The sequence below is a fragment of the Rhineura floridana genome, chromosome 2 (genome assembly GCF_030035675.1).
Source record: "Rhineura floridana isolate rRhiFlo1 chromosome 2, rRhiFlo1.hap2, whole genome shotgun sequence".
Taxonomy (NCBI): Eukaryota; Metazoa; Chordata; class Lepidosauria; order Squamata; family Rhineuridae; genus Rhineura; species Rhineura floridana.
The window spans coordinates 95,127,692-95,155,577 of record NC_084481.1 but is presented as its reverse complement, the minus strand read 5'-3'; the positions used below and the strand labels follow the sequence as shown (position 1 = coordinate 95,155,577).

The following is a 27,886-nucleotide window of genomic DNA, read 5'->3' as shown; positions in this document are numbered from 1 at the left end:
TCACCACTCTCCAGGCCTCCCTATGGATCGGGACCCGGAAAAGGGCCTTCATAGTAGACCGTAGTGTACGGGCCGGTTCATATCGGGAGAGGCGTTCCGACAGGTATCGTGGTCCTGCGCCGTATAAGGCTTTATAGGTTAATACCAACACTTTGAATCTGGCCCGGAAGCATATTGGAAGCCAGTGCAGGCGAGCCAAAACAGGTGTTATATGTTCCGACCGCTTAGTTCTTGTTAGCAGTCTGGCTGCCGCATTTTGCACTAGCTGTAGCTTCCGAACCGTCTTCAAAGGTAGCCCTACGTAAAGCGCATTGCAGTAGTCCAGACGCGAGGTTACCAGAGCATGTACCACTGATGTAAGGTCCCCCTTATTCAGATAGGGACGTAGCTGGGCTACCAACCGAAGTTGGTAGAACGCATTCCGAGCCACTGAGGCTACATGAGCCTCAAGTGAAAGGGAAGAGTCTAGAATGACTCCCAGACTATGAACCTGCTCCTTTAGGGGGAGTGTAACCCCATCCAGGACAGGGTATGTATCCACCATCCGATCAGAGAAACCATCTACCAACAGCATCTCAGTCTTATCAGGATTGAGTCTCAGTTTGTTAGTTCTCATCCAGTCCATTGTCGCGGCCAGGCAACGGTTCAGCACATCGACCGCCTCGCCTGAAGAAGAAGAAAAGGAGAAGTAGAGCTGCGTGTCATCAGCATACTGATGACAACGCACTCCAAAGCTCCTGATGACCGCGCCCAACGGCTTCATATAGATGTTAAAAAGCATGGGAGACAAAACTGAACCCTGCGGGACCCCACATTGGAGAGCCCACGGTGTCGAGCAGTGTTCCCAAGCACTATCTTCTGGAGACGGCCCGCCAAGTAGGAGCGGAACCACTGCCAAGCAGTACCTCCAACTCCCAACTCCGCAAGCCTCTCCAGAAGGATACCATGGTCGATGGTATTGAAAGCCGCTGAGAGGTCAAGGAGAATCAACAGAGTTACACTCCCTCTGTCTCTCTCCCGACATAGGTCATCAAACAGGGCAACCAAGGCCATCTCAGTGCCAAAACCGGGCCTGAAACCCGATTGAAATGGATCTAGATAATCGGTTTCATCCAATAGCGCCTGGAGCTGGTCAGCAACCACTCGTTCCAAGATCTTGCCCAGGAATGGAACATTGGCCACTGGTCTGTAGCTGTTAAGGTCCTCAGGGTCCAAGGAAGGTTTTTTCAGAAGTGGTCTCACTGCCGCCTCTTTCAGACAGCCAGGGACCACTCCCTCTCGCAAAGAGGCATTAATCACTTCCATGGCCCAGTCAGCTGTTCCCTCCCTGCTAGTTTTTATTAGCCAAGAGGGGCAAGGATCCAGTACCAAAGTGGTTGCACGTACCTGTCCAAGCACCTTGTCCACGTCCTCGAGCTGAACCAACTGAAACTCATCCAACAAAACATGACAAGACTGTGCTCTGGACACCTCATTAGGATCAACTGCTATTAAGTGGGAGTCTAGGTCCCGGCGAATGCAAAAGATCTTATGCTGGAAGTGCTCAGCAAACTCATTACAGCGGGCCACAGATGTATCTGCCATGTCCTGTAGGCCTGGATGGAGTAGACCACGAACCACTCTAAAAAGCTCCACTGGGCGGGAGAGGGATGACTGAATAGTGGCAGCGAAATGTTGTTTTTTCGCTGCCCTCACCGCTCCTACATACAGCTTGGTAGAAGCACGAACCAGCTCATAATTGCATTCGTCAGGAGTTCGTCTCCATCTCCGCTCAAGCCGCCTCCTATCTTGTTTCATTGCTCTCAGCTCTGGAGTATACCAAGGAGCTGTATGAGCTCTACAGAGGAGAGGGCGCGCAGGACCAATCGTGTCAACGGCCCGGGTCATCTCTGCGTTCCACAGATTAGCCTGGGCTTCGACAGGAGCGCCAGTCCTATCAGCCGGAAAAAACCCCAGAGCCCTTTGAAAACCTTCAGGATTCATTAGTCTCCGGGGGCGGACCAATTTAATAGGTCCCCCACCCTTGCAGAGGGGAAAGGCCACTGAAAGTCTAAACTTCAGCAAGCAGTGATCTGTCCATGACAACGGGAGAGATGTAAAACTCCCCACATCCAGATTACTATCCCCATGTCCAGTAGCAAAAATAAGGTCAAGAGTATGCCCCGATGTATGTGTTGGGCCACTAACATATTGAGACAGCCCCATGGTTGTCATGGTGGCCATGAAGTCCTGAGCCGCCCCAGACAAAGTAGCCTCGGCATGGATGTTGACATCCCCCAGTACTAATAGTCTGAGGGATCCCAACAATACCTCCGAGACCACTTCTGTCAGCTCAGTTAGGGAAGCCATTGGGCAGCAAGGTGGTCGGTACACCAAAAGGATTCCCAGTCTGTCCCTCTGGCCCAACACAAGGTGCAAACACTCCAGACCAGTAACTGCATGGACATGGTGCTTGGTGAGTGAGATGGAACTCTTATAGACCACAGCAACCCCGCCTCCCCGACCCTCAGATCTACCATGATGCTGGACCAGATACCCCGGTGGGCAGAGCTGGGAGAGACTAACTCCTCCCTGTTCGCCCACCCAGGTCTCGGTTATGCATGCCAGATCGGCTGCCTTATGTTCTTGTTATCTAGGAATAATGAAAGAGCCATACTGTTATAGGATTGGGGGGTTGGTCCGGATGCTGCCTGTGGGTCCTCTCCAAGCCTGTGGTTTGGTATGATGGGACTCTGTAATAGAGGACTGCTGAAGAGGTCAAACCAGCTTCTTTGTTAAGTTAATGGCCCTAGTCCCAGCCTGTTAAGCACCCTATTTACATGTCTAAAGAGTTGGTCAAGAACAGATGTGTTACCATAGGAACAACTGGCTGGTGATGCTCTTTCAGGAGGGTAGTCTTCCCCCTCACCTTTGCTAGTCTGGTCTGGAGATTGGAACTGGGAAGACACAGAGGCTTGACTTGCTCTTTATGCTGAATCCAAAGCTATGGATTTGGGAAGCCTCCCTGGCTGGAAGCAGGATCTCTTGGAGTTTTAATGCTGTGAGCCCTTCCACCTTATGCTCAGGTTATATATATGTGTAAATAAAACCATATATCCCAAAACACCACAGTCTTCAGTGACATTCATTCTAAGGAAACTCAACCTTGGGTAAGTGCTGGAACAGCTGGAAGTCTCTCACTGCTCAAATTACGCTGTGCGCAATACATTCCTATGGAATCACGTCAATTCCCAGGAACCACATGGATCATAGCTGTTACAGGCAACAAAACTGGATGCTACACCACAGATTCCTCTGATAATGAACTTAGAGAAAATAGTGGCCTTAAACACCCTGCTGCCGGGATCCCCCCCCCCCCAGCATCTCCAGATAGGGCTGACAGAGACCCTTGGCTGAAACCCTGGAGAGGTGCTGCTAGTCAGTGTTTACAGTGCTGAGCTAGATGGACCAATGGTCTGACATGGCAGCTTCCTATGTACCTAGAGAAAGATAGTGATGGGGTCCTGTGCCTTCAATAGTTACTCACACAGATGGGGGATTTTGCAAGGGCATCTCACTGTGTCATCAAAACGACAACAGTGAGAAAAGCTATATTGCCGAAATCCCCTTCTCTGTACAACATGTAAAGGTACTCAGATCTTGACCTAGAGCCCTGTCCTCCCTTGTCTATATGCTGCAGACTTTGACTCTTCCATCAAGACCTCCACCTTGTCTTTATGAGGATCACCGACAAATACTAAAAAAAAATTAACACTGTTGTGCCCACTATCCCTTGAAGGGAGCTTTAGCCCTCTGGCTTTAGTAATATTGTCTCAGCCCAGGATGTGGTCCCAGGGCTGCTGCCCCTGGCCACCTGCTCATCCTACTCATTAATCGCTGTGCATTTTATTTGCTGCATGTATGTGCATACCCAAATGCCTGCAGCGTGCGCTGTTGGTCTCACCATATCACCCAAGCCTCTCCCTAATTCACTCATTCCCTGTCTTGCTTCCCATTGGAGGGAGTGGAAGTCTCAGCTGATATGGACCCACCTCCTGTCCCCCAACCCCTGCTATGAAGGAAAATAAAACCACTCACACCATCCCAGAGATTAAATTCAGAACACTGCAGAGGAGGAAGTAGCAAGACCGAGAGGGGAGACAAACGTAACAACCCAGAGTCATCCCAGTGTTGCCGCGTACAATGTCAGGTAAAGCCTGCTGGGCGCTGCAGGAGCCAGGTATGCATGCACCCTTCAGCACTCTGGACCCTGTTGCTTTTCTCTTTGGGCATTTTACTTCGTCTCTATAGGTTACTATTCCTTAATGTGGTTTAGGATATTTGCATTCATGACTTCCTGCATTTGCCTTGCCATTCAGAGAAGAAGCATTGTTGAATTCCATTGAGGTGCCCCTTTCCCAAGCTAATTTTCCATGTGCTGCTCACCAACAGAGTACATGGAGGATGAAGCTGGTGGCTCTTTGGCCTCCTGAGTGGGCAAATGGAGGTGTATGCTGCAGAGACTAGTGTGGGCGTGACTTGTGGGCTGAAATCTCATAACCGGGAGTATTTTCCATGGAATTGGACTGAAAGACACCTTATCTAGAGCTATAAGAGTACTACCAGGTTTGAGGGAGATAATGGGTCTGATGACTGGGAATTATTGAGGAAACTTTCAGAAGTTCCTCTAGAGCTTCATAGGGAATTTATTGCACTGTATGGGAATATTGCTCACTTCTCTGAAGCATCTGATGGCACGGCTGTAACACTGAGCCACATGGACTATGGAGCAGATCCAGTCCAACTATTTCCATATTATTATGGGATTTGAGGGTTGGGCTAGATGACCCTCCTGGATACCTTCCAACTCCTTTTCTGTAATTGTATAAGGAAGATTGCAGCTGGTTGGATAGATTTAGTCTGGAAGATTCCCTTTGTTATATAGATTGGGTTGATGGCTCTCAATACCTAAGAATGGCTAAGGAAATATCTGAAAAGGTGATGCCTCCTCTTCCTCCCACCTATCCCCATCCACCCCTAATCAGTGAAGGAGCTTGGTAATCCAAGTGCCTGTGTGAAAAGGACAGCCTGTAGTTGGGAGTTTCAGAAGCAACCTGAGGACAGAGATAGGTTGAGCTCTGGAGCATCTTAGTGTGCAGGCTGTTCTCTTGAAGACCTGATGTGGAAGCAGTGGACTTTGGTTGTCTGCTGGAGTGTTAACTGTGAGTTTCAACTGTGAGCTGTATATTTGTAAACAAATACAAATATTACAAAATACCATAAGCCTCCTGTGACCTCATTCCATCCCAGGTAAGCACTTACCTGGGTAAAAATTGGACTCTGAGTAACAAAATTATAAAGCCATGAATGGTGCTGACCCAAGACATTTTGCTGCCTGAGGTGGAGTCCAAATGGTTCCTCCCCGATTGTATGTGAGGACCAGCCTTGGCAATGACTTACAGGGCCAAACCAGATGTTTGGGGTGGGGTCAATATGGTGCAGCTGATGGTAGAGTACTCTGGTGTTCCCTCTAAACTGCCTGGAGCATGCATGGTATGTGCTCTCATGCCACTGGAAAGTATCCTCAGCAGGAGGTACTAGCCCTGAGAGGGAGTGTGTGGGAGAATGGGGAGCCAGGCAGAATTACTCAATGGAGGCCAGTTGCACATCTCCCACCAGCCCACTTGCCATGGAGACTTTGTTGTTGTTATGTGCCTTCAAGTTGATTACGACTTATGGCAACCCTATGAATCAGTGACCTCCAAGAGCATCTGTCATGAACCACCCTGTTCAGATCTTGTAAGTTCCGGTCTGTGGCTTCTTTTATGGAGTCAATCCATCTCTTGTTTGGCCTTGCTCTCTTTCTACTCCCTTCTGTTTTCCTCAGCATTATTGTCTTTTCTGTGAATTGTGTCTTCTCATTATGTGTCCAAAGTATAATAACCTCAGTTGCATCATTTTAGCTTCTAATGATAGTTCTGGTTTAATTTGTTCTAACACCCAATTATTTGTCTTTTTCGCAGTCCATGGTATGCACAAAGCTCTCCTCCAACACCACATTTCAAATGAGTTGATTTTTCTCTTATCCACTTTTTTCACTGTCCAACTTTTACATCCATACATAGAGATCGGGAATACCATGGTCTGAATGATCCTGACTTTAGTGTTCAGTGATACATCTTTGCATTTGAGGACCTTTTCTAGTTCTCTCATAACTGCCCTCCTCAGTCCTAGCCTTCTTCTAATTTCTTGACTGTTGTCTCCATTTTGGTTAAAGACTGTGCCAAGGTATTGATAATCCTTGACAAGTTCAGTGTCCTTGTTGTCAACTTTAAAGTTACATGAATCTTCTGTTGTCATTACTTTAGTCTTCTTGACGTTCAGCTGTAGTCCTGCTTTTGTGCTTTCCTCTTTAACTTTCATCAGCATTCATTTCAAATCATTACTGGTTTCTGCTAGTAGTATGGTATCGTCTGCATATCTTAAATTATTTATATTTCTCCCTCTAATGTTTACACCTCCTTCATCTTGGTCCAATCCCGCTTTCTGTATGACCGTGGAGACTAGGAAGAAGGAAAGAGCTGGGTCAGAGACAGTCCATACATTTGGTCCCTTGTGTGCCAGCCCTCTGAGACCCAATCCCTCCCCCAACCATTGTTTCAAGGGCCTGAGCCCTAATTTTATCCCTGAAGCAAACACAGGATGGAGGGAGGGAATGGACTCATTCTCCTTTCGTAGACGATCCCTGAGCAATGACTGCATCAGAGCTGAAAGAATATACCGAGTTCAGTGGTAGAGCATCAGTTATGCATGCAAAATATCCCACGTTCAATCACCAGCATTGCCAGCAAGGACTGGGAATGTCCCGTCTGAAATCCTGAAGAGCCACTGCCAGTTAGCGTTGACCATTTTGAACTATGTGGACCAATGGCCTGAGTCAGTATAAGGCAGTTTCCCATGTTCATATATAGCCACGATGACCAAGCCACTCCACAGATAATATGTGATGCATTCTATCCTCCCTTTCCTCAGCACTAGGTAGCTCAGCCCTCACTGACAGAGATCATGCAGGTGGTGGTGGTACTGGGAGAAAAGAATGCATCTCACGTATTATTTAAAGAGAGTAAGTCTATCGGTGGCTTCTAGCCTATCATGGCTACATGTCATGTCCAGTATCAGTGGCAGGATACATCTGAACATCAGCAGCAGGAGAGTGCTCTTGTGCTCAGGTCCTACTTCAGGGTTTCTGTTGGCATCTGGTTGGCCATTGTAGGAAACAAAACTAGATGGACCTTTGGTCTGATGCAGCAGGGTTCTCCTTCTGCTCCTAAGGAGGGATCGAGTCTCCCCATTGCCCCACATGCAACCTTGAAGCCCATTTATACTAATGGGACTTAAATATAATTTATTTTCTTTGAATTGGGGCCTTAATCTATCACCTCTGCTTGTGTCCACCAGTGTGTGCTTCATGTTATATCCTCCAGTGCATACAGGCATGATGGTAGAGAGAATATCTGTACAAAAAAGAGGATATATTAGGCGGAGGTGTGCACAAAAATGCATGTATTAGGAGAAATGTACACAAAAATGTGTATTATTTTTTTATGAAACGGGTGAACTGAATTGTTCAGTTCACCCCATATCTGCATCAGTTTATGAACTTTTTATTTTTATTTTATTATTATTATTATTTTGTTAAAAATTCCATATGAAAATTCTTACACATTTCTGTGTGTATTTCTCTTAATACTCCCATTTTTGCAAGACATTTCCCATAATATCATGCATGTTTCTATGTTTTCACTTGGGTTTTTTTGGCACACTTCCTCCTAACAAATGCTTTTTAGCACACATTTTTTTGTTTTGGAACAGCATCACATAATTTGGAGAAGTGCAGATTTTGAAGGATAGCTGTGTTTCAGTTCACAAATTTCTCCCCCTTGCCTACTGCCAAAAACAAAAAACGAAAACCATGAGAGTTAAAGCAGATTCCGCCTGTCTTGAAAATTCAACACTGAAGCCTATAACAGGGTAGATGTTATTTTCCCAGCTGAGCCAGCGGGATGCAGACTCATCACTTCATATATTTTGTACCAGACCTTCAGGGCACTTCCAGACCTGGGGTTTTTAGTATTACCCAGTTATTGCTCTTCTTTTGCATCTGCAAGGCCACAGGTTTCCCACTCTTGTAATTCCTCTTTCTCACCTCCTATTTATTTAGAAAGAGCAGGGAACTCTAGAACAGGTAGCTGGTTCAACAAAAGCCAAAATTAAGGAGGTGGCTGGCATAGACAATGTTGTGGCAACATGTTCAGATGGTGACTTTGATATCTTCCCCTATGACAGAGATCCTCAACCCTGGGTCCCCAGACGTTGTTGGACTCCAACTCCCATCATGCCCAGCCAGCTTAACCAATGTTAGGGATGCTGGGAGTTGTAGTCCAACAACCTCTGGAGACCTATGGTTGAAGAAGGCTGCCATGGGGCCTAGGACAAGGCAACTCAGTCTCCCCAGCTCCAAATATGCTGCCCAAGGAATGCTAGTCCCTGGAGTGGCTGGACTGATGCCGGTTCTCCTTCTCTCCTCCCTCAGCATTCATTGCGGCGAGCCTGAGCGTACTGACATCCGACAACTGCCCTTTCTCACCAAGCCCTGTGGGAACACCGTGTCTGCTGGGGACAACACCAGAATATGAGCAGTATGGAGCTGAGGGAGTAGTGAAGCAAGGGGGTAGCTCCCAGGTGGCGAGAAAAAACCAGTGTGTGTCTGATGTCACTGTGCAACTGGAGATGAGGAGTCTTTGGGAGGAGTTCAATAGCCTTGGCACCGAGATGATCGTCACCAAGGCTGGGCGGTAGGTAGCATGTTCTTAGGTCCATAATACAGACATCAGGGAATGAGGATTAAAAAACACAGCTTTGATCTATAAAGTGACTAAACAGGAACTCCAGTAATCCTTAGCCTTTACTAGTCTAACAGGCCCCTGTTAAACTTTAAGGATTAACACCAAATTACAATGCTCTTCATAATGTGCCCTACATAAATAATGGAATACCTGAAAATTCAAGCATTCATTAGGTCAGGGGTGGGGAACCTTTTTCAGGTTGAGGACCACATTCCTTCATAGTAGCAACCTTCTGGGGGCCACATGCCAGTGGCGGGCATGGCCAGAGTCAAAAAATGGGTGGAATAACAAAAGTCACTCTTGCCTTTGTACAGTAGGCTACATTCAAGTGATGCAAAATCCTGTGGTTTCTACACACACATCTCTCCACCCAAGCCAGCAAGAGACATTATCACAGTTCAAGGACACATTCCAGCCAGGCAAAAGCCGGGGAGGGGTGGAACAGGGTGAGAGAGGAGTGTGGCATGGAAAGGGGTGTGGCCTGGAGAGAGTCCCATGGGCCAGATAGAGAGATTTGGAGGGCTATATTACGCCTGCAGTAAGCCTGAGGTTTCCCACACCTGCGGTAGGAAGGCAACTACCAGGAGAGGGCAGTATCGCCTGAAAAAATGTCCATGGGTGCCTGCTTGACACAACTCGTGTCTTTGTTAACTCTGTTGGCATTGCATAGGAGGGGGAAAGCAAAGCTGTTTAAATGGACCAAGCTATGCCTTGCATTATAACTCCTAAGGAATGAACTGTACCACAAATCTATGCGTACCTTCGGGAAATTACAATCCATTGGTATTTATTGTGGCCCCCATGACAAGACCTGCAGTGGGCTTCTCACCGCAATGGGCAAGAGACCATGAGCCATTGCTCTATAGGCTGCAGCACATCACCTCAGGCTTGTTGCCTGTTGGGAAAGGCCCCAGGCACCTACCCCAGAAGTAATCAATGTGGTTTCTGCCATGTGTTGCTGGACTCCAACTCCCATCATCCCTGACCACTGGCCATGCTGACCATGGCTGATGGGAGTTGGAGTCCAACAGCATGTGGAGGACACACATTGGCTATCCTGCTTTGCCCAGGGTATGATGGAGGCTAAGAGGCTGTGGGAAAGCAGAATCATCTTGCAAACTCCTTTCTCCCGGTGGCAGGAGGATGTTCCCCACCTTCCAGGTGAAGATATCTGGCATGGATCCCTTGGCTGATTATGTGCTGCTCATGGACTTCGTGCCTTTGGATGACAAGAGATACCGGTATGGTCTGGGCCAGTGAGTGTGGGGCTGTTTCTGCTCCCCTTCGTTAGGTAGCTAGCCAGCCAATGAGAGCAAGCTAGCATGGCATGGCATCATACAGCAAAGAAGGAGCTAGGCTCAATGGAAGATTTCTGTACATTCATGGATCATAGCAGGGAATTCTGAACCAAGTCACCCTGATTTTTATATTTGCAAGAGACATATTTTGATTTTATTTTACTTGGGTTTTTTTACTGCAATTAATATAGGGAGCTGCCAATCATTTTGTTGTATTCCAGATATGTTTATGTTTTTAGGTTAATAAAACGAATGGAATAAAATAAAAAAACCTGTGGTCCTTTGCCCAGTGGGTTGTTTGAACTGACAAACTGAGCTGAGATTCTGTGCCAGAGTGGAGTTTCAGTTCTTAGTGTTGGAAGATGGAATGTAGTAATAAACGAACAAAAAAATTAAAAGGCACATCTCTTGTCACTGAGTAACCACACAGCCCTGGGATCAGAGTTATGGGAAATAGCTTCCAGGTGGGCTTTAAGTTCCAGCACCTCTAATTTTACAAATTAACCACTATCCCTAAAGGGAAGCAAGTGGTAATTAGGTCCTTTTCAAGGGGTAGAGGAGCCAAATAATGGGATACAATCTACTCCACCCTTGTGTTCTGATGCAGCACATGAGCAGATCTTGCTTGGTAAAAGAAAAAAGAAGTGAGCTGCCAAGAGATTTGGAGTGGATTTATTTGCTGAATAGTATCTGGGGCCATTATTAAAGGCAGGATATGGAGCAGGAATTTAACATTACGCACACACTAATTTCTTGGATTTCTTACCTGCTTTTTACTATAAAATCCCAGGATGGGCTACAATAATAGAAAAAGATTCAAATAAGTTAAAACAATTAAATTCTTTGGGGGGGGTAACATTCTTTTTATTTCTTATTCTTGTATTGTTTGGAGTTTGAAGGTATGAAGCAAACTTACGGGTTGATGGGCTAGGATGTATGAAATTGGAGGGTAGGGTAAAAGCGGGAGGGAGAGCAGAAGGGGGAACTGTTGTCGATTGTAAGATTTTGTTTTAAACAAAACCCAGAAACAAAACCCCAACAAACCATTAACAACACACATACATACCACACGCAAAAACAGCACAGCATTTTTCTGCACTGCTTAGGACGATAGAAGGGAATCAGAAATAAAGGGCACAGAGAAAGTGTCTTCCTAAAAACAGTGTTCATTATATCACTATATACATTAGGGGATCAACATACGACAACCCCTGGGCCAAGTCTGGCTCTCAGTTGCCAACCCCAGAGTGAAAACAATGGGACTTGGCAGCAGGTTGTTTTGGTGAGGGAAATATGTCTTTGCCCTCCACCTTACTTGCTGAAGTGGCCTTCAGTTGTCCACTAAGGGAACACAGGGAATTGGAAGGGAATTAGTGGCACCCAAGACAAGCTGTGATCTTATGATGTACTTGAAAGATGAAATTCAATCGATTATATATTTCATATGAAATGCCCTCTTTCCCTTCTGTCCTCTATTTATTTTCTTTTTTCACCATTCTAACATGCTTGAGTTCAGCATTTTTTTTACGAATTTTCAGTCTTGAAGCCCTTTAATGTGTTTGTCATGCAGCTCATGCCTCCTAGTTTATTTTGCCGTTGATGGCATACAAAGTAGCAATTTTGTGTGTGCATGCTTTAGGCCTATATATATATATACACACTATGTGAGACAATACACCAAGGCATGTGTAGTGGATCCACCCCATATCTATGTTCTCACAAGTCCTCTATCAGGTAGGGCCTTAACGCAGTACCTTTCCCCTACAGATATGCATTCCATAGCTCTGCTTGGCTAGTAGCTGGCAAGGCAGATCCTGCTACACCTGGCCGGGTTCACTTCCACCCTGACTCCCCTGCCAAGGGAGGCCAGTGGATGAGGCAAATCGTCTCCTTTGACAAGCTCAAGCTCACCAACAACCTGATGGATGACAATGGCCATGTAAGTTATCATGGGACCCTCTTTGTGGTTGGTATTGTTGCGCGCCTCCCCCAATCTCCGAGCAGTGAGATTTCAGGGGGTCCCTGCGCCCATCCAGGGTTTAGTTTCCTTTGGGAAGAAGGCCAGCGGAGACTGCGGTGTCTTTATGAAATATGGTTTATTTATGTACACACATTCCAACCTGAGCTTAGGATGGAGGGGTTCAAGGCATCAGCAGTCTAATATCCAGCTTTTCCATCTAGGTGCAGGGGCATCCTATCGTCACGATGCAGGGAGCCAGCCTCTCCGCATGCCTGCAGCCCTAGTTCTCCAGAACACACACTACCAACCCCAAACACACTTCTTCCCGCCCAGGAGTGGGGGGGAGACTCTCCTCCAGTAGAGTTTAAAATGACAAAAAGGATCTTCCTAGCCCCTTTCACCAGTTGCCGGGGCAACTAAATAGGACCATTAACTACCTAGCCACTCTATTTGATTAACAAAGGAGATTCATCTGGCTAGCAGAGCCAGCCTCCCAGGCATAGGATTCCAAATCAGAGGCTGGAAAGGTGACCCACAGAAATCATCCATTCCAGCCCCCCCCCATGCTCATAACAGTATCATTATATTGTTTAGTCACTAGGTGGCAATATACTTAGTTGTATTTGAACGGAAGCAGAACGGACCTCTTGCAAAGGGAAACCAAATGAGGGTAAGCACTGTGTCCCTGGAATTTCTCACATCTCAGAGAAATAGAGTCAGCATAAAAACATGCATTTTACATATGTAATGTAATGCAATGCATGTAGCCTGGCGGTATTTATACAAATTCAGTCCCTAGCATCTCCAGGTAGGGCTGGGAGACACGCCTGCATAAGGCAGTTTTCTATGTTCCTAGTACTTAAAATGAAAACAACTTGTAATAGTGAGTATATTTATGGGAGTTCCTACTGATTGTACACCACTCAGGGTTTGTTAATCCTCACCAGGGGATACATCTACGTGTGAGACTGCGAAGGCGTGGGGATGATTCAATGCTTCTGGACAAGTATATGGTGATTGTTAAATGTGGGCCTATGTATTTAACATCCATCTGAAATTTCTCTCCTCTTGCTTTTGTTCAAATAGATCATCCTGAACTCTATGCATAGGTACCAGCCACGTTTCCATGTGGTGGTGGTGGATCCCCGTCCAGACAGTGAGCGTTATGCCCAGGAGAATTTCAAGTCCTTCATCTTTACTGAGACTCAGTTCATGGCAGTGACAGCCTATCAGAACCACCGGGTGAGAGAGCGCGCACACACGCACACACACAAACACTCCAACAACACGGGTCAGTATTGCACAGGAGGGCTGATCAGTAAGAGAGCGCGAGGGTTGGTGCACTACAAAGTGTGACTAGTAGAGACTGGCAGATTGTTTCACAGGCTGTTGCCCTCTGCTATGCAATCAAATCTGTGCAGGATTCTATTGCAGTGGTGCCCAAACTTACCTCCCCCCCCCCCGAGTCCGCTTGAAAATTGCTGAGGGTCTTGGCAGACAACTTAATGATTTTTTCCTGCCTATTGTAGCAAGTGTAATGCACTATGCTAGATGCTGTGTGATATTTTAGTTGTATTTTTATTGCTGCTTTTATTTCTTACATTTTGTGTTATTCTAAAGAATTTCTTATACTGTATCTTATTTGAATTCTATAGAATTCAAATTGTAGAATTCACAGACATGCCACAGACCACCTGAATCAAGCTTGCAGACCATTGGTGGTCCATCGACCACAGTTTGGGAACCCGCTCTAATGCATTTTTCATGGTGCTGCAGTCAAATAATGACTACAAGGTTTATTATTTATTTTGTAATGTGGCGTAATGGATAAAGATATCTATGGACCAAGGATGTCCAACCCTCAACTCAACCCGCAGCCATGAAGTTCATTGGGTATCCTTAAGCCACTCTCCCCCAACCTAACCTACCTCCCAGAATTGTTGCAAGGATAAAATGGAATCACACATCCAGGTGTGCTAGCCGAAGCTCCTTGGAGAACACACATTGTCCAATGAAAACACAGTACGTATGTAAATGAATATATATTTATTTTGTTTTCTTACATTTACGTCCCACTTATATTCATCATGGAATCCAAGGTAGCATGCGTGTCGTTCCCAGAAGGTCTTCCATCCAGGTTGTAGGTTCATCCCTCTCTTGTGCCTTCAGACCATGCACTGGGACTGAATGCTAAATAAATATTGACTGTATATCCTGTCTTTCTTTCAAATTACTCAGGGAGTAGCGAAAGCCAGCAGCTCCAGGAAAGCGCGGGAGGGAGTGGCAGGGAAGATGTTGTGTACTTGACAAGTCCCTCACTCTCTTGGCAGATCACACAGCTGAAAATTGCTAGCAATCCCTTTGCAAAAGGGTTCCGGGAGTGCGAGCCAGATGACTGGTAAGTCTCCACTCAAATGCAGGGGGAGGGATAAGCCTCTCAACTGCCGTTCTCACGCTGCAGTCCTAGACATCAGTCTTGTAAATAAGCCTACAAAAATTACTAGCTTCTAGCCAGCTAAGAGGCTAGCAGTCTGTGTTTCCAAGCTGGCTGCAAAGGAGGGGAAGCCCCCCCCTCCACAGCCAGGATGGAAATGCAGGATACAACTAGCCTCTTAGCAGGCTAGTAAAAATGTGGTCTTCTACCAAACAGGCTAGTGGAGCTAAGGGACAGACTTCCCTTTCTCCACAGCCAGCATGGAATCCAAGCAGTGGAAGTGAGAGATCCATCCCTCCTCCATCAGCCCACTTATCTGCATGGAATTCCTGGTTGCCTGTGGCTACCAAGCAGTTTGGTTAATAGAAGACTGCTATGCATGTCTACTCACAGGCAAGCACCATTGAATTCATTGGCACTCCCAGGTGTGTTTAAGTTACACACCCTCTTTATATCTAGAGATAGAAAAGTATTAATAACATTTATGATGGGGAGGCAGATAGAGACAGGCTCCTTCAGTTTTAATAGTTGCACAGAACAAGGAATTTCAGCATGTAGTTTGCATGAAAAGCAACACCTGCTGGTTTTTTCTACCCAACATAGAAATAGGAGCCCTATTCTCTTTTGCATCTGGCCACCCTAACCCTTATATAAGGCACTTGTAAAGCCACATCTCAATAAGCCTGAGTTCTTTTGCTTTATCCTGATAGCATGGGCACCTCACATGCTGCTCTGCCCAAAGCTGGAACTCCCAAGCACCAGTAGCCAGATGCAAGAGGTCAGGGCTCCTGCACCTTTAATACCTGCGCAGAAGAGGGAAGTGTGGCATGTGCAGTAAATTGCACAAGCTGTAACTCCTCCTTCTGCGTAACTATTAAATAAGAGTGCAGGAACCCTGTCCTCTTTTCCCCTTGGCCACCTGACCAGCACCAAGTAGAGCAAAAGTAGTCAGGAAAAACAATGGTAAGAAGAACATCAAGCAGCCAGGTCTGGGAATGCTCCTAGCAATTTCCTCTATAGCTCTGCAGGTCCTACTTCAATGAGAAATTCCTGGTTTTTCTCCACAGAGCCTATCACCTATAAAGTGCATGTCTTAATTGTCTTTTTTGTTTGTGTGTAGGCCAGGGTCACCAGGGCAACTATTAGGCTGCTTATCTCGAAATGGAGGTGTGGCTCCTTTAGCCCAGCTGCAGGAGACCCCAGAAAAGGGTAAGGCAGAAAAAAACCCAAGCAAGCCTTGCAGGCAGAGAACTCCACAGAGGCTGCAGGGTCTGCTTGAGGTTGGTCATAATCAGACCTGTATTCTAGACTTTTGTCAAGCAGAGAATTAAACACTGGATGCAGAATTCAGCTGAAATCTATTTTCTCCCTCCCCCTCATGCGTGTAAAAATTAGTTAGTACATACACAGGTAGTAAATTGTCAGAAGCCAGAGAAAGGATGCCACTGAGTAAGGGCTAGGAAGCATTTTCTCTGTGCTCTACATCTCTTTCGCTCACTCTGTGATTAGAAGCAGTGCAATTTATGTAGACTGGCATGATATTGGCTTTTCTTGATATGCCATTTGATTTTGTTTTCAAACTGCAGTGTATCAACAACCCTATTCATGTGATGCTGCTGAAGGTGTGGCTAAATTACCTCGCCAATATAGTACTTGTTGAAGCCATGAGGTCCATGCAGGGCTCTGCGGCATCACAGTAGAGCATACAAGTAGTAATCATGTTGTTCAGTCAGATGGCACTGTTACCTTCTACACTTGCGCTTAAGAACGTAAGAAGAGCCTGCTGGATCAAGCCAGTGGCCCATCTAGGCCAACATCCTGTTCTCACAGTGGCCAACCAGGTGCCTGGGGGAAGCCCACAGGCAGGACCCGAGTGCAAGAACACTCTCCCCTCCTGCGGCTTCCAACAACTTGTTTTCAGAAGCATGCTGCCTCTGACTATGGTGGCAGAGCACAGCCATTATGGCTAGTAGCCACCGTTAGCCTTATCCTCCATGCCTTTGTCTCATCCTCTTTTAAAGCCATCCAAGTTGGTGGCCATCGCTGCCTTTTGTGGGAGCGAATTCCATCATTTAACTATGCACTGTGTGAAGATGTATTTTGTCTGTCCTGAATCTTCCACCATTCAGCTTCATTGAATGTCCGTGAGTTCTAGTGTTATGAGGAAGAAAAATTTTTCTTATCTGCTTTCTCTGTGCCATGCATAATTTTATACAGTTCTATCATGTCAGTTCTGACTCTCCTTTTTTCTAAACTAAAAAGCCGCCAATGCTGCAGCCTTGCATCATAGGAGTTGCTCCATCCCCTTGATCATTCTGGTTGCCCTTTTCTGATTCTTTTCCAACTCTACAATGTTCTTTTTGAGGTGAGGCGACCAGAACTGTACGCAGCATTCCAAATGCTGCTGCTTCTCTCCTGAAGCCACTGGCACGAGAAACAACCATACGATCTGGCCAAACCAAGCAATTAGTGCGTGTGTACAGTACTGCTACATCTGTGGAGTCACAATCGCTCAAAAGAGGATTTTCTGCAGCCACTGTAGTAAAGTATAAGCCAAGGTATAGCCTGCTAAGAAGCTGGATCTTAGTGAGATGAGATATATGTAAACCTCAGGGTGCAAAGTTGGGAGATTTCTCAAGCGCTGGTGGCTTAGCCTTCTCCATTTTGACCAACAGAACTGTGCTCCAGGAGAGAACTGGAAGGATAAAAAAGTAAGAGCAGGGGACTTAAGTATATTCAATAGAGAATTCTCAGGGATTGATCTGGGCTAATTGGGAAAGATCTTCCGCTCTCTTAAGCTACTTCTCTCTTTCTAGGGTTTGCCAGCAATCACCATCTTCCTCCTTCCCCTCTCAGAGAAGCCTCCCAGCTGCAGCATCCACCTCTGGTCACGCCTTCCACCCTCCCAGATGTGTGCCTTGCTCGACGACCCTTGAGTGAAGCAGCAGGGGTCCTGCCCTACAAGCATCTCTCCTATCACAGCATCTATGTGGGAGCCCGCTCACGGGCAACGCCCTATGCACTCCCCAGCAGCCGGGCCACCAGCTTTCACGCTCTCAACATCTACACGGCTGGTGGCTATGAACAATGAAAGAACAGAGATGTGCTGGACAGATCAGGCAATTCTCTCCTTTCCCAAGTTTGAACCTATCCAAAGGAGTCACCTGAGGCCCACCTTCTTACTGATAATTGCACAGCCTGCTAAGGAAGTCTGCCCATTCCACTGAAGGCACTTTGTGGACAGTACCTTCAAGCCAACCTGGCGTTTGTCCTCTTCCCTGCTCAAGGCAAACTGTGAACTTCTCACTTATTGGTCCCCGGTATATGGATTATTAAACACTGTAACAGGGCCTGGGTGCAGAACCATTCTCCTTTCACAGTAGTCGAGAGCCCAAGCTGAAGCAGGAAACATACTTTGCTGAAGTGCTGGCACCAATTCTGCTGCTTGTCTCTTTGAAACACTTCCATTGTAAATTAATTCCTCCCTGTTCCCAAATCCATTGCATTGAAAAATGGCGCACGCACACCAATTCTACAAAGCAGAAATCCTAAACAAGCTTTGAGCCAAAATAAACTTGAGAGGGGAAAAAAGCAGAGAAAGTTAATTTTAAGAGAGTTTTATCTTTATTGCGGAATTTAGCGGCTATGGCAACAAAGAGTTTAAAGGTTTTTAAAGCACAGAGTTCTCAGCAGCCTGCTTATAAGCATTGTCCTTTTCTTAAATGGAGGACTTGGCAGGATGAGTCCAGAGTACTGCGATGACTCTCCTTGCCTTCAGTATGAAGGAAGTCTGTTCTGCAATTCAAGGCAGGAGCTCTTCTTTTGCCCTTGGCAACATAAGCCTGCATGTTTGACCAGCATAGGATTGTTGTGGTTATCATGCCGCCCCCAAATCCTGGAACCTTGGTGACTTTTGCTAGATAGCAAAACAGAGCATGAAAGGAGGACAGGCATTGCTGCATCAACTCCTTTGCCTATATCAGCTGCCTGCACATCAGTCACTTTGCTAGCACAGGTAGACAGACCCTTCAAAACAGGCTTGTGCTGAGGGCAGTTCCACATCATGCACTGGCTGATGCAGTGTCAAGTTCAGGCTCCCAACCAGGAAAACAAGATCTCTAAGAGTCTCAAACCTGGATGACAACACCCACTGCAATCTAGTGTATATTTACAAAATGCAAAACGCCCACGTGCCTGGCCTGGGTCTCTGCTGACATGAGTAAGCAAGGTCACTCGTCTCTTACTTAGTCCCTCCAGCAAACAGGGACTAAGCGATAGACAGACAGCGCTATTTGGGAGCCCTGTAAAAACACATAGATAGCGAGTGCTATCCATATTCTGGTGTTCCTGAAGGACACTTGCCATTCCTGCCTAGAAGCATCTTTTAATGGCTACAGAGATGTGCACAAGGCAGGCTGGGTCAGGTGCAAGTCATAAGGATCAGGAGCTGGAAGGAACACAGCTTGATAATACTGATATTCTCAATACTGATATTCCACTGGCGAGGCACTGGAGGATCTCTGTTTAATTGTAACAGACAGATGGAGACAGAGTAGGTAGTTCCTTCCCAAAGAAAAGTGTGTGTGCGTAAAGAAGCTCTGCCACACCTTCTAGTTTGGCAGGAGGCACAACTGGTGGAAAGAGGGAAGCAAGAGACAGTCGCTCATGTAAGAACATGCAGCATAAGCCAATTAACTTTCTCATTGGCTCATGAGGGCACACAGTGCATCTGTTTTCTAGGAAGAAAGGAGTCCTCTTTCTCTTAGTCCCAGATGTCAGTGGTGAAGGTAAACGGGGTGAACCGGTACCCAGCACCCGTATAGAATTTGTTCTGGAATTCCACCCTGAAAAATAACAACACAAAAGTGGTCAAGTCCAGGTCTTGCAGGGCCAATGCCCAGCACTAGTCCCAATATTACACAAACCCTGAAACAAGAAGGTCCCAGCCTGACGGGGTGGGGGGGAGAGGGAGTGCACTCTACCATTCCAGGTCCCTCTCTCTCTCTTGGAATAGCTATCCTGACTTCAAAAGGAGGAGCTCTCTAGTGTCCCCAACCCCACCTTGGTCTCAGTGCTCAGAATGGAAGCACCTGGCAATGTAAGCCAAGGGAAATATGTATGCGCGTGTATCTCACCAGTGCAGACGCAGGGCGTGCAGGAAAGCTGACAGCCCCTCCATCACCAGCAGAATTGCCACAGTCAATACCGCAAAGAAGGCAAAAACTGGTACAAGGAATGCCCCACCTTTGTAGCCCATCGTGTGGAAGCCGTTCCTCATCACCATGGTCCATAGGACCTCTGAGAGCTCTGTGGGAAAGGATGGATGTAGGGATCGTCAGGGATCAGTGGAGCAACCAAAGAGCCTTCCCACCCTCCCCCACCCCATGGGAGTTGCAGACCTAGCACTGATGCAAAGCCCCACCCCCTCACACACACTCTCTCTCTCACGTGCACACACATAGCTCCCACTCCCCTTTCTCAAAGGCCTCAAAGACATTCACCAGTCAAAATGTATGTATTTTTAAAACATATATGGTGCCTAATTTTCAAAAGACACTCGGTGGCTACCAAATCCAAAAAGACACACACAAAAATCACAATCCACATTGCAAGCCCAAAAAAATGAGAAAGAAAAAATCTAAACCACAATGCTAGTTTCAAAACCACATCAGAAATATACCAGGAAAAAAGGGGGTGGGGTGGGGAGACAGTCAGCCAAAAGCCTCTTTCAACAGCCACTTTTTTTGCTAGCTGCCTCAAACACAGCGATGGGGCCTCATGCAGTGAGGCCTTCCACATAACGCCTTGCCCACCATTCTCCCACATGTTTACATGGCCAGAGTTTTTGCCATGCCTCATGACTCTCTGCCCACTCACTGCCCGCCTCCTGAAACTCACGTGCGTGGGCCAAGCTGAGAGCCCAGAGACGTAGGTAGGAGGCCGTGTTTGAGATACAGCCCAGGCAGTACTCAATGGTGTGGATTGCCTGATGCATAAACACTTCAGAGAAGTCAAACTGAAGGAGAGAAATGCAAGAATGAGGGGGCTGGCCTGGATTAGTCTGACACTCTGAACCACTATCTTATAGGAGTGGACCCAAATGAAAGCCTCCCAAAGCTGCCTCCCGAGTCTAAAAAGAAAGGGTGGAGAATCTGTGGCCCTCCAGGTGTCGTTAGACTCCAGCTCCCATCAGCTTTGAGTCAGCATGGTCAATGATCAGGGACGATGGGAGCCGTAGTCCAGCAACATCTGGAGGGCCACAGGGTTTGTTATCCCTGGTCTAAGGGTAAGGGTTGGGAGAGGAGCATATGGGGACTGTCTCAACAACTTTCTGCAAAGGAAAAGTCTTCAGCCCATATTCCTAAAGAAAACAGTGAAAAAACAAACAAATTAGATTTTAAAACAGCAACCTATGGCTTTTCCACACACTCAAAGAGCCTCTAAACAATCCCGGTATGGGAGATTCTGCCCTTTTATTCCAATGAAGCCTCCCAACTCAAGAGATACACTGTTAGACTCAAGTCATTTCCACTTGATGGGAATCTGAGATGTCATAAAAAGCAGAAAAACTTTTCAGTCATGTTTAGCTGTTCAGCACCCTAAAAGACCAAGCAAAGGTCCTACACTTCTAAGCAGAGTCCATACAACATGGCCTACTGCTCACCTTGCTTAGATGACTATTCTCCACCCCCCAGCTGTCCCAGTTCACAGTCCAGGACTTAATAATCTGGCCTTAGGCACTATGTGGCCTCTCTCAATAGCAGGGGTCTTAAATAGGGACCAGGGCTTTTAGGTGAGAAGGTGTAGCTTCTAGGCCCTGCATCTCTCTTGCTTAGACATTGTCTCCCTTATTGCATACATTTCAAATGTTTCCTTCGATTCCCATACCTGTTTTTAACAAATGATTCACTTGAAACATTCAAACTCGGTAGCACCTTTGCATAATTTACTTTATTGGCAAAATGGGAGGTTAGTCCCAGAATTCTGACCTCCCAACCAGGATGTTACCTCCAGCTCCTGTTTGGAGTTTGCATGATCTACATCATCTTCAACAATGTTCACAGATCTGTTCGGCTCCTGCGAGTCTAGCAGAGGCTGGTGCTCTTCTGCACTGGAGTAATTGCACTGCAAGAATCCCAGAACACATTAGTCAGCAGGGAGGAGGGACATCCCACACACAGACCCGCCTCATTGCTTTGTCTTGAGCGTCAAAATGCTGAATCTACAGATTACAGCTATGCTGTCATGAAAAGAATCACAGCCCTGCTATTCTTCCATGATATGCAGCTTTACTTGTTGAGCCTAAATGGCCACTGGTGACAATCCCCAGACTCAATCCGTGAGTCTTAGAGCCCCCTTCCTGATGGGGCTGAGAGCTCAATGCCGGGGAATCCAGAGAGCTGCACTGACCCTGACCGGGCAAAGTGGCTGGGATAGAAAGGCAGGTTTGGACAGCAGCCCCAAAGCCCAGTCACAAGAGGGGTCTTACCCTGGACCGAGAGGCCCGCCGTGAATGCTGGCACCAGAGGTACAAGGGAGTTCCCAGCAGCAGGACAGGCACGCAAGCAAGGGCCACCACCACTAACGCCGTCTGCACCGCTTCCTGGAAGGAAAGGGAAAGGTCTTGCAAATCTCTGGAGTTCTGACTCAGAACAGGCAGCAGAAAGGGGAGATAAATGCCAACCAACTTCATGTTCATTTCATTTTTAAATTTGTATGCCAAGTTTCTATATTCGTGCATTCAAAGCATTTTACAACCCTTAGAAATGACAAAACAAATATACAACAAGATCACAGTTCAAAATACAACTAAAAACTCCCAACAAAATTCAAGAATCCATTCTGCATATAATGAGGTAGTATCAACATATCAGGAAGTGACAAGAAAAGCACCCGTCACTTGCAACAAATCATTAAATAATTACACACAAACATCGAAGACGTCATCATCAACTACAACACAATGCACAAAATGTCACAGACCATGCATGATCTCACAAGCCAGAAAGGAAAACAATATTCTGGACTGCAGGCTCAGTCTTAGAGAACTGGGGCACAGGCCACCTGGAAAGAGATATGGGGCAGTATTCAACTAAATCCTTGTGCTAGCTTCAACAAGTGCAAGTGGATTTCCCCCCTACTCATCCCACATACGCCCTCTGGGAACCCCCAGGGCAGATTTACGGGGTGCGTGGGGGGAGGAGAGGGAGAGAAGATTCTGTTGCGGAAGGAAAAACCTTTGCGCTGACGGAATGTTCGAACACAACCCATGAACACAGCGTCCTTTCCTCCCACCACCTCCTTCTCATGCTCGGCCTCAGCTCCTATCCTTTGGGGCTCTGCTGGTGAGCATCCTTCCTGCATCCCTATCAGGATGTTGTTATGATGCAGCCTTGCCAACAAAACTGAGCAAACCAAAACGGGATGTCCCAATGCCTTGTCAGCTGGAAACGAAAGGAGGCAAACCTGGTAGTTTGTCCCAAGATGATGTGACCAGACGTATGGCAATTTGAGGCTGTGTTTAAAGGAGTCATTACCCAGGAAAGGTCAGGAATGTGTTCAATGGGTAAAACTGTCCAGTTTTAAATTACTTGCGCAGACAAACAACAGATTCAAAGCAGAGCAAATGGGGGGGGAAGTATAATAGAAAACCATCAGATGGTTTAAGTGGACTTTGGATTTTGGATAGGTTTGAAATTTTCAGAGCTAGGAAAAGGATATTTTCAGAGAGCTCTCAGCGGATGGTTTTTACTTTCAATATGGCCCTCTGGCTGAAAAAAGTTCCCCACCCCAGGATTACCCAATCTACCCTGTCCCACGCAACCTACAAATTCTGAACATATTCTCTTCTCCAAACTGGATCTGGCAGGGGGAACAGGGAAAGAAACACCTGGAGGAGTTCAATGTCAACACCTGTCAGAAGTCAGATAGGGTACAGTGCCACAAAGATTTCAACCGATCACTGAATTCAAGGCCAGAAAGGAATTCACCATCCCAAGGCCCAACTGGCTGGTGATCGTCTAGGTTTGTGCCTTCTTGTAGAGGCCAAGGGCTGATTAACACATATATGTTAATCATTCAATGGCTACAACATCAAACAACAACTTGCACTTGTGAAACACCCATCACAGAACAGGCACCACAGACAAAACTTGCACATTAAAACATAACACTTTTCAAGGCAGTTCTCAAATTCAGCAGCATTTCATCAAATGACAGGTAATCAAATGATTGACATGCCTGAGTGAACCAGAGTGAACTAAGCCACCTCAATTGATTTTTCCTGTTAGCACCGCTTATGAGCCCACCAGGATTTTCCACTCCAATGCTATTTGGGCCACAGTGTATCGTAGATACCCTTTTTCAGGCCCTTGGAAGCTTCTCCAAGCCACACCCCTCATTTGCTCTTCTTCACACCCCAAATGTTTTTGCCTGGCTGGAATGTGCCCTTAAGCTCTGACAGTGGCTCTTGCTTGTCTGGATGGAGGATGGATAGCGAGAGATGTTTGAGTGTGTGTAGAAACTAGCCTACTGTACAAAGGTAACATTTACATTAATTGCTACACCCACATTTGCCTCTGGCTTTACCCACATGTGGCCCTTGGAAGGTTGCCGAGAAGAGAATGTGGCCCTCTGGATGAAAAAGGTTCCCCACCCCCGGATCATCCAATCGACCCTGTCCCACCCAACCTACAAATTCTGAACATATATTTTTCTCCAAACCGGATCTGGCAGGGGGAACAGGGGAAGGAACACCTGGAGGAGTTCGATGTCAACACCTGTCGGAAGTCAAACAGGTAGGGTACAGTGCCACAAGAAGTTACCTGGTGTTTAAAGAGCAGACGGTTATCACGATTGTCTGCAAACAGGAACATGCCAATGAAGTGGATGAGGATGCTGGGTGCCCACCGGGAACTAGCGGCATCATACATCACCCATTTGTAAAAGATCAGGATTACAAGGTAGCCAAACAGTGCCAGCAGGAAGATGATTTCCGGAAGGAAAACCAGGAAAATCTTGTATGTCTGCTTGAAGTGGCTGCAAGCCAGAAAGAATAAGCAATGGGGAGTATAAAGATAAAAATATCAGGAACATACAAAGAGCCTTGCTGGATCAAACCAGCGGCCTATCTAGACCAGCATCCTGATCTCAGAGTGGCCAAGAGATCCCTATGCAAAGACCACAAGCAGGACCTGCGGGTAACAGTACTTTGCACACTTGTGTCACCCAGCAACTGGCCTACAGAGGCATACCACCTGCAATACTGGATGTATCATATAGCCGTCATGACTAGTAGCCAATGATAGCCCAATCCTCCATGAATTATTGCACTTATTAGTCACTTTCTTCACAAAAAGTGATTCAAAGAGACTTACAAAATAGTAGAATCTTGTCTAATCCCTGCTGAACCCCTCTCTGCTGACTGAAAGCAAGATAGGATTGCAGCAGCAGGAATAACTGGGGTGAAGTGGTATCCGAGGGATCCTTAGCAGCAACAGCAGGTGGGGAACAAGCCAAGCACTTACATGTGGTTGAAGATGCCAAGACAGACCCCAAAGCTCATGTGCACAACGCCCAAGATCACAGACATCTTCATCTTGAAGGAATTCAAGAAGCTGAGATGGTTGATAGCCAGGCTCCAGATCTGACTCAAAAGAGGAAAGGGGAAGAATCAAGAAGACATATATGATAAACCAGCCTTCCCCAACGAGGTGTCCTCCATATATTTTGGACTACAGCTCCCATTATCCCTGACTGGGGCTGATGGGAGTTGTAGTCCAAAACATCCAGAGGGCACCAGGCTGGAGAAGGCTGTAGTCAATACTTTTGGAAGGGGGGGTCAGGAGGGGGAGAATAAAAATGGGAATGAGAGGGAAACCCAATAACTTTAATTTGTTCTTTTACGCTAGTTGAAAGGTGATGGCTTCCTCCAAGAAATCCAAAGAATTGTGATTTTGCTCAGAATGATTCAAGCTGCTGCAGCATCCCCAATCTCACACTTATCTGACACTCATCCATCAATCAGTAATTACCAGGGTTCCCTGACTGTTACAGCAGCCTTCTCCAACCTGATGCCCTCAACATGTTGTTGGGACGATCACACCCATCCCTAACCATTGGCCATGCTGACTGGGGCTGATGGGTGCTGCAGTCCAAACATCTGGAGGGCACCATGTTGGGTAATGCTGAGAAAATGTTTATCACCAATATATTCCTGCAATACTTACCGGATCTATCCCGAAAGGGTAGGGGCCACTGAAAACTCCTGTGACATTGGGGACCAGAATAAGAACAGGATGTTCATCTAAATACTCCTTGCTGTAAGGAAAAGGCAAGCTTCAGCATATGAGAAAGACCTGGCATGGGAAAAGGGCTGAAGGAAGCACAGGCCAGCACTGCTTTGGGAAATGGGCTGGTTAGTACCTCCATTCCGAGTGGTTTGCCATGGCTGCGATGCTCCAGGCAGATGGGAAGATGGTGATGGCCTTGCTGAAGCATTCATTGTAGATGAAGCCAGTGTAGATAGAGAAAGCACCCATCAGGAGGATGAGATAGCGGCCCTCAAAGAACGTCTGCCACATCTGAGGAAGGGGGGAAGGAGCGAAGAGAAGTGGGGGTGGGGAGTAGGAAGAAAGGCAGTGTGGTGTAGTGGGTAGTATATCCAATTAGGACCTGGGACACCCAGGTTAAAATCCTTACTCAGCCATGAAGCTCACTAGATGACCTTGGGCCAGTCACTAAGCCTAATCTACCTTACAAGGTTACTCACAAGGGTTGAGGGAGAACCATAAATGTTGCTCTAAGCTCCTTTGAGGAAAGGTGGGAGATAAATGTACTAAATAAAATAAAAACAGATCCCAAGGTAGGCTGCAGTCTGTATGCGATCCTTCCTCACCCACCCACGCACACACCGTGCATTCCCCTGCTGCTTCTGCCACAATTGGGGGGCAGGGGCGGCAGCGCTCACCTCATTCTGCACCTTCTTCATGCCGGGGTGGTTCTCAGCTAGCACCATCCAAAGGGCAAAGAGGAACATCAGCAGCCCATGACCAACATCCCCAAACATGACAGCAAATAGGAAAGGAAAGGTGATGACGGTGTAGGGAGCTGCAAAGCAGACTCAGCATCAGACAGGAAGTCCAGGGAATCCCCTGCAAAGCATCTCAAATGACAATGATCCAGGTAGGGTAAAATAGATATATATTATCAACCACTGCTCCTCTCTGCTTGGCTTACAGCAGAAGTGAGGAACCTGTGGCTCTCCACATGCTGTTGGACTCCCACTCCCATCAGCCCCAGCCAGCATGCCCAATGATCAGGGGTGTTAGGAGTTGAAGTCCAATGGCATCTGGAGGAAAACAGGCTCCCTATCCTGACATACAGTGAATACAATTCCACTCGTGTTACCCATTCTAGCTTCTCTTCTCTCTTTATAAGACAGCCAGCCTACCTGGAAAACACTACCTTCCCTTCTTGGGGGCAATGTCTCCAGTACCAGGGGCCAATACTCTGATGCTCTCCTCTTGTTATTACGAGGCTGTGCCACTGAGCAATCGTGCATGCCTCTTGAGGGGTCAGCTGAGTGGGATGTTGCAGAACTGCTTACCTGGGTTCACCTCCTGATAGCTGGCGACCCCGTAGGCATCAACAATATTCTGGAAGCCAGCAGTGAACTTGTTGGTACGAATGAGGGTGGGGGGGCTCTCAGTGCAGGGGATCCGATGGACAAAGCACTCCACCCCAGAACCACTGCGGTGCTGCATGGGAAAGAGCGGATCAAACTGGGCAGTTTAGGAGGATCAAGTACACCGATAAGTCCAGGAGCTCTTAAAAAGGAGAGAGAGGCATGCAGGCAGACGAACGTGGCCCTAGTCATCTCTCTCTCTCTCTCTGACAGCGCATGGCAAGCTACGTAAGCACCTCAGTGTCCAGAGTGCAGTGTAGTTTGCCATTCAGGTGCTTGACTATGGGCAACCAGGCATGTGAATGAGGAACATATTACAAGCCTGGGGAAAGGGAAGGGTACAGTGTCAGATCAGAATGGGAGTATAGCTTTTGCAGAAGCCTCTAGGCCCAGCCTTTGTTGAAAAGCAAAATTTCTAGTCTTCATGATTAGGAAGAGCAATAGGTGGGATGCACTTCCTGAAGTCTCAGAAACCAAAGAGCTTTCAGTTGTCGAGGTGGAGTTACAGTGCCTCACACAGCTTTTTATGCATCTTTTGTTATTACTATTTGCTGCCTCTTAATTATCCAGGGCTGTGCTTACTATTCAAATTCAACACCAAGAACAGCTGGGTTCTGCAACCTG

The 27,886-nt window shown here is 46.8% G+C and overlaps 2 protein-coding genes across 9 annotated transcripts in view; one reads left to right on the top strand and one right to left on the bottom strand.

Moving 5' to 3' along the window:
• The first annotated feature begins 4,182 nt into the window (after positions 1 to 4,182).
• TBX10 (T-box transcription factor 10) lies at positions 4,183 to 18,182 on the top strand. The gene is made up of 8 exons (XM_061612717.1): positions 4,183 to 4,219; positions 8,573 to 8,834; positions 10,025 to 10,126; positions 11,951 to 12,122; positions 13,230 to 13,385; positions 14,474 to 14,541; positions 15,698 to 15,786; positions 17,394 to 18,182. Exons 1-8 carry the CDS (start codon positions 4,183 to 4,185, stop codon positions 17,666 to 17,668), a joined length of 1,161 nt encoding a protein of 386 aa, XP_061468701.1. The 3' UTR covers positions 17,669 to 18,182.
• Positions 18,183 to 27,886, bottom strand: part of TCIRG1 (T cell immune regulator 1, ATPase H+ transporting V0 subunit a3) — a 24,665-nt gene continuing 14,961 nt past the window's right edge. For 4 of the 8 annotated variants that reach the window (XM_061609501.1, XM_061609504.1, XM_061609502.1 and 1 more), the window contains exons 11-21: positions 27,185 to 27,335; positions 26,546 to 26,685; positions 26,002 to 26,159; positions 25,806 to 25,896; positions 25,104 to 25,222; positions 24,402 to 24,615; positions 22,067 to 22,180; positions 21,586 to 21,702; positions 20,476 to 20,593; positions 19,822 to 19,884; positions 18,183 to 19,421 (exon numbers count right to left, since the gene is read on the bottom strand). In XM_061609501.1, the coding sequence (XP_061465485.1) occupies positions 19,102 to 19,421; positions 19,822 to 19,884; positions 20,476 to 20,593; positions 21,586 to 21,702; positions 22,067 to 22,180; positions 24,402 to 24,615; positions 25,104 to 25,222; positions 25,806 to 25,896; positions 26,002 to 26,159; positions 26,546 to 26,685; positions 27,185 to 27,335 (1,605 nt within the window). In that variant the 3' untranslated portion in view covers positions 18,183 to 19,101. Of the gene's footprint in view, positions 19,422 to 19,712; positions 19,885 to 20,475; positions 20,594 to 21,585; positions 21,703 to 22,066; positions 22,181 to 24,401; positions 24,616 to 25,103; positions 25,223 to 25,805; positions 25,897 to 26,001; positions 26,160 to 26,545; positions 26,686 to 27,184; positions 27,336 to 27,886 lie in introns of those variants that run through there. The other 4 variants (XM_061609505.1, XM_061609506.1, XM_061609508.1 and 1 more) reach the window with 3 other exon arrangements.